This window comes from Coffea arabica, chromosome 6c (assembly GCF_036785885.1).
Source record: "Coffea arabica cultivar ET-39 chromosome 6c, Coffea Arabica ET-39 HiFi, whole genome shotgun sequence".
NCBI classification, from domain to species: Eukaryota; Viridiplantae; Streptophyta; class Magnoliopsida; order Gentianales; family Rubiaceae; genus Coffea; species Coffea arabica.
This window is the reverse complement of record NC_092320.1, coordinates 12592106-12598382: the sequence shown is the minus strand read 5'-3', so window position 1 is coordinate 12598382 and position 6277 is coordinate 12592106. Positions and strand designations below refer to the sequence as shown.

The 6277-nt window shown below is 35.9% G+C and overlaps 1 protein-coding gene across 2 annotated transcripts; it reads right to left on the bottom strand.

Moving 5' to 3' along the window:
* Nucleotides 1-246: 246 nt before the first annotated feature.
* LOC113693919 (ADP-ribosylation factor 3) lies at nt 247-5486 on the bottom strand. 2 transcript variants are annotated; one of them, XM_027212696.2, is made up of 9 exons: nt 5333-5486; nt 4946-5117; nt 4792-4830; nt 4529-4591; nt 3469-3487; nt 3217-3328; nt 1580-1627; nt 1289-1419; nt 464-678 (listed from the first exon to the last, which is right to left on the bottom strand). In XM_027212696.2, exons 2-9 carry the CDS (start codon nt 5046-5048, stop codon nt 624-626), a joined length of 570 nt encoding a protein of 189 aa, XP_027068497.2. In that variant the 5' UTR covers nt 5049-5117; nt 5333-5486; the 3' UTR covers nt 464-623. The 2 variants fall into 2 exon arrangements, with proteins under 2 accessions (XP_071909053.1, XP_027068497.2); XM_072052952.1 differs by lacking the exon at nt 5333-5486 and having other exon boundaries at nt 247-678; nt 4946-5295.
* Nucleotides 5487-6277: the final 791 nt, after the last annotated feature.

Genomic DNA, 6277 nt, shown 5'->3' with positions numbered 1-6277 from the left:
AGCCACTTTAGTCAGTTATCGATCTCAGCGTTGGTACTGTTCATTTAATACTCAGTGCTAAGCTTCAGATGTGCTCAGCAGCTGATAAACTACTGAAATTTAATTCGTTAATCACCAAAAAAAGATTGTGTCCTTATGCTAGGCGCACTTAAATCCTACTGGAAAAAAGGGGGCGTTCTTCTCTGCCGTACAAAATCATCATAAAAAAAGCGAAACTGATGATCAAGGACATCTGAAGACCACAGGGAGCTGAAGGATCATATAAGATTCTCCAAAAAATTGCCACATAACGAGTGATGGTTTATAATAGGAAAGCTACAATACTGAGATACAAATCATGCAGAGTTTGGGAGAAAAAAAAAACTATATTATATTGTGCAAGGGGGTAATCCTTGAAAAGAGATGGATCATGGATGCAGTTGACAACCGAACCATAAGGAAAAAGGGTAAGATCAGCCAGATGTGCGTCATCTTTGAGTTCTTTTGGAGGAAAAAATGGACATTAACATTATCAGTAGTTTGCTTGAGAAAACTGTGAGAATCAAAAACCCCTGATGACATTCATAGCGTACCAAGTAATAGCCATATACTTCCTATTCAGCCTCAGTCAATTACAGCAAGCACTACATTATCCTTCGAAAAGCATAAACGCCTCCAGACTTAAGCGTATTGCTCAACCTGCATAACACGATGTATGTGAATCACTAGTTCCAAGAAAGAGAATCAAAATGATGAACAGGCATATAAAAGAAAGAACTACAAAGACAGATAGCAAATATGCTACTGTTTGCTACAATTGCAGCTCAAATCTTCATTCAAGCAAAGAGGACCTGGGCCCGACTGACCCAATTTCCTCATAATAAAGGCATAATACATTCCAATTACTAAAAGCACCAACTCAAATTCAGCCAGCGTAATATTTACCAAAGGTTGCAATTTCAATTTTGTCCTGTTTCATGCCGATTCAGCCATGCAAGTTCAAATAAGGTAAACAAAAGCCTCTGTACCGCCACCCATGGACACAAGCTACGACCCCTAGAGCTCAGAAACTAACATAAACATTATAATATTCTAAAAGAAAAAGAAGTCTAAAGAGCTAACATGAATATGATAAGTTGGTCATATTGCATTCACCCCAGGGGACCAGTCAACAGCACTGGAAAAAGCTAACGAGTGATGCATGTTAAGTTTGGGTGTCTATAATAGGTTTATGATAGAGTGCAATAATTCCAGAGGATATCTCCAACAATCAATATGACTTGGCATTGCCATCAAAACTTTGTCTTACCAGTCCAAGCCCTCAAACAGGCCTTCTCCTTTTATGGCTGAAGTTTTGAAAATGGCCCACTGCCGGTTTTTAATCTTATGCAATTCTAAAGCCTCAGTCACTGCAGCATCATCAAGTGCACCTGGAAGATCCTGTGCATAAGAGAAAAAGAAATCAAGAAATATGTCAGCAGAAAACTAACCAATGCAACACGAAGGTACCAAGCCAAAGTCAATCTTTCTGTGTTTGAAAATAAATTAATGATTCAAGATTTTCATCTTTAACCAGAGAACAATAGCCAGTAACACTAACCTGCTTGTTGGCATATATCAGAACAACAGCACCTTTCAACTCATCCTCCTGTTAAAAGGTCAAATCTTGAGCTTTAATGGAAATTAACCCAATCTGACACAATTTATATTCACTTAATAGTGACTAAAACACTTGGCTGCTTTCTATGCATCAACAGTTCAACCACCTAGTAATAAAAGAAAAGCCATGAAAATGGAGGCCACCATGATAGCAAATATATTGATTTTCCTTAAGTGGAAGACAGCTTATCAAGTCAGCCAAGAAATCCATAATTCAAAATCTAACTATTCAGGAGTCATAAAGCTAGCTTCAATATATCAGATTCTCCAGTGCTTTCACTCTCAAATCACAATCGCTCTACCACAATACTTGACCGAAGAAAGAAAAAGCTTAACCCAAATCATTTGAAAAGAGGGACAATGTACCACAATCCAACTTCTTGCCAAATGATTAACTCGTATTAAAAGAGCCACTCCAAAAAGATGTGAGTTTTCAGACTCACCAAGACATCAATGGATAGCTTTTACAGTGCATCTCAATCAAAGCCATCAGTAGCTCAACTGAAGATCTTTTTCACATATGAAGCTAACAGACATGGCTATTGCTTGTAGACAACATATTAAAATCACTGGTAAACTACAGAGAGCACTCTTGAGGTTTCTCATCAATGAAAGAATATCCGATGTGGTTTATATACTTGAGGTTTCTCATCAATGAAAGAATATCCGATGTGGTTTCCTATATAAAACAGACCACAATTTTTCATACTTTCCATTTGACACTAAGGTAACAAATTTTCACCCATCTTTTAGCTGCAAGTGACTCCATTCTATGTAGTCTCTGAAGGAATAACCATGTCATATATCTTTCATTTAAGATAGGCCGAACAACTTTTTATGGTGTTAAGAGATATATGAGAAATTTGCTTACACTAAGTTGAAAGGAAAACCCAGGTAATTTAAGAACCTTTAGGTAAGGTGCCCGCATTCGTAATGAATACAAATGCAAACTAATGCAGTCTCAAACGCTAGACATGATCTTTGTTCTTCTTCGGAAGATAGTCCAGTAGAGATAGTTTAGCATGTGGTTAAACATAATCCCCCAAAATCTTACACAATGAAGATATGCTTAACTACCTACTTCTTGTCCTTCACATAAAACATTTAGTTCAGTTTTGTATTCATTGCTGCTATTTCATCTCTAAGACAAAATGCAAGGATCATGCAAAAATATGCAAGAAAGAATGTTTGACTCTGACAGTTTCAAGCTCCAATTTAGCTGTTCCAAGGAGAGAGGCTAATGCTTTGGTCATAAACACTTAGGCTGTGATTTCAATAATTCCCTCCCCCAATTTATGAACTGATTACAGAATGAATCATTCGCGATCATAGGTCTAGTATTCCAATTTTCTCTCATTGTAAAGTAAAACTAGCGAATTGAAACATAAAGTCATTGAAATAAAAAAGAGCTACAGCCAGTTTGGTTTACAACAAAACTTGCTAGGCCAAAAAGAACCATCAGGATCAAAATTGATGACGTATGAAGTAATAAGTGAAGCTAGCATCCACAAAATTCAATTTTATGTTGGAAAGAAAGTTCACAAGTAAACAACAAAAAGAATAAGACAGCAATCTGACCTCCAATATTGCATGAAACTCATCCTTAGCAATCACCAGCCTATCAGTGTCACTTGAATCAACAACATATATTATGGCTTGAGTATTTGGAAAGTAACACCTCCAATATGGTCTAAGGTAACAAAAGAGAGTCCAAATTCAATTTAGGATCTTGCTAGGAACATGACTAGCAAGCAGCAAAAATAAGTGTTTATATCAATATTAAGAAATCCAATTGAGGATGGATGAAAAAAAAATTCCATTATTCAATACCTTATACTTGTCTGCCCACCTGCATCATCAACAGGAGAGGAGGTGGGGGGGGGGGGGGGGAGAGAGAGATCAATAATGGGGTAATTTCAGATAATCAATGAAATGAAAATTTAGATATGAAATCATATGGCTTTTGTGAATTAAGGAAAATAAAACCTGGTCCACTCCCATAAATCAAACAACCAAGCAAAACAAATATATATATATATACACACACACACAGAGACGGACAGAAACAGAAACAAGTCAAAAACTACAAACTAGGATAGACCCAATAAACCTTCAATGATTTGTTCACATGAAATTTGTTCACATGATTTGTTCAAGTCTTTTTTTTTTTTTTTTTTTTTTTGTCTATTGTCACCATTGACACCTACTCCTACTCTAACCTATATTAGGGGGGGTGAACCAACAGGGCCACGGGAAACTGATGGGGACTAAACCACTATCGGACCATACGAGTGTAAGATGCACCCATATGGATCTAAGAGAAGCCACATTAAGTGGCAACTTTTTGATAGGAGGTAAGGTATGAACCCTTAACCTCCCACCCCACAAAGACGTGGTGGGCAACTACACTAGAGGTAGTTGGTTCAGAAAATTAACAGTCAATGAGTCCGCAGAGTGAATCTGGAACAGTATTAATGTTTTTAAACATGCAATGCTTTGATCAAGTTCAATGTTCTCTTTCGGAATGTCCTTGGCATGATAAGCAATAAAACAAAGAGTTATTCCTATGGTCTCTTCTTACTTTCACACATGAAGATGGTCCTAAAAGCAGATCACACTTTCAATTCTACTACAAATGTGGATATAAAAACCCTATGCACGATTCCAGTAAAGTACATTAAGCACCTAAGATATATACCACCAAAATGTTAATTAACAGATACTTCTAAGCTTTACAAGAAAAACCATGCTGCTTGTTCATTTTAGAAGAAAATTGCAAAATACTGACTAGACCCCAAACACAAGAATGAGTCATCTCGGTGTTCAGTGATATGATTTGCTCAACCAATCATTCAATTTGGATCAGCAGTAAATTAATTGGAACCCATACCTAGATCCCAAACTTGAAACTTTATGTTGTTGTATTGCACCGTCTCCACATTAAACCCAATTGCTGCATCCACCCAAACAACACACAATTAATACACATTCTTTCTAAACCCCCAAAAATTCAAAATTACAGCAACTTAACAGCATCCCTCCCCCAAAATTCCCTAAAACCTAGTCCAATTGCTCAAAATTACAAGGATAATCCCCACAATTATGGTAAGAATAACCTTAATCTTAAAAGAAAAAAAGGAACCAAATACCAACTTGGAATAGTGGAAACAACTTCACCCATCTGAAGCCGATCTGAAACAAGCAAAATGAAAACAATCCATCAAGAATTATTCAAACATAAAATAACACCAGAAAGACAAATATTCAAAAGTAGCAAAATTGAGGAGGGAAGGAGAGGTATTCGTACATAAAATGGTAGTTTTCCCAGCATTATCAAGGCCCAATACTAAGATCCGAGCTTCCTTATTACCAAAGAGAGATGAAAATAATCGCGTAAAAACAATACCCATTTGACCCTTTCGCTTATATCAATCGTAAAATACCGCAAATTAACTCAAATCAGATCGTAGCAGTCCTCCCTGTTAACAATAAGAAGAATCCCAAAAGCAACAAAAAAAAAAAATGAAACAATTGAATGCCTTGTTATAGGTAGGATAATTAAAGTAACTCAGCAGCTATTAAGAGTGAGAATTTGCCTACATTTCCTTCCTTCAAAAAAAAAAAAAAAAAAAGAAGAGAATTTGCCTACATAGAGATAGGGTGAAGAGACCTAGGGAGGAGGAAAAAATATTACCTGGGAAAAGGGGAGGGGTCTGCTTGAGAGAATGGAGGACGAATTGGGGATGAATTTTATAATTTTGAAAAGGAGAGGGGGGTTCTATTATAATTTGAGTGTAGCTGGGTTTAGGAGAAATGAAAAAATCTTCTTCAATCAGTAGAATCTGCGTAAGAGGGAGCCCATAGGTGCAAGATTTGGCGTGGTATGGACGGGAAGGGAAGGGCGTAAATGGGTGCCCGTTATGGAAAACCCGACCCGGAATAGAAAGAATTTTAGTGATGTTGCGGATGTCTAAGGTTTTTGATAATTTTTCTTATTTACTACTAATGTAGTAACATTTTGTAGATTTACTTATTGTTTTTCTTTTTTCTATTTTTTTTTTATTTTTACAATTTTGAAACTGAAACATTTTGGAAATCTGTATTCTATTTGATTTTTGAAATTAGTCAAATTTTCTATAATGCAAATCTCGCTAATATTTCTAAAGTAAGTGTCAATAGAGAACTCAAATTCTCACTTTGTCTTTTCCCCTCTTTAGAAAAGCAGATTAGTTATGATAATGCAGTACTGTACTAAATGTATGATGATTATTATACTTTTAACTGGAAGTTTTTTTTGAAGATTTCAAAGAGAAAAATGCTTTAAAGCAGTAAATTGTGAAGTTTCTGTAACATATAATTAATATTAGGCCTAACACATTTTTTCCTTTAAAAACAAAAAAAAAATAAGTCGAAATAAGTACGTTGGTGTGTGATTAACGGATTGTATTATAGTATTTGATCAATTGAGCGATGATCTGTACAGAAGAGTTAACTGACTCTCGATTGAGCCAATAGTTGTGACCTTTTCAGCTCGTTTCTTACATATTCTAAATCAAGAAAGATGAGCTTTCTTACAGTTTAAGACACGAGACAAACTTGAGTTTTGCATCAATCCGGGGGGAAGATGTGAAAGGGTTTG

Coding starts and splice junctions, on each gene's coding strand:
- LOC113693919 (XM_027212696.2), bottom strand. CDS start 5,048: ATGGGTATTGTTTTTACGCGATTATTTTCATCTCTCTTTGGTAATAAG. Junction 4,592..4,791: donor AGTTGTTTCCACTATTCCAA/GTTGGTATTTGG, acceptor GGGTGGATGCAG/CAATTGGGTTTAATGTGGAG. Junction 1,420..1,579: donor TGATATATGCCAACAAGCAG/GTTAGTGTTACT, acceptor TCTTATGCACAG/GATCTTCCAGGTGCACTTGA.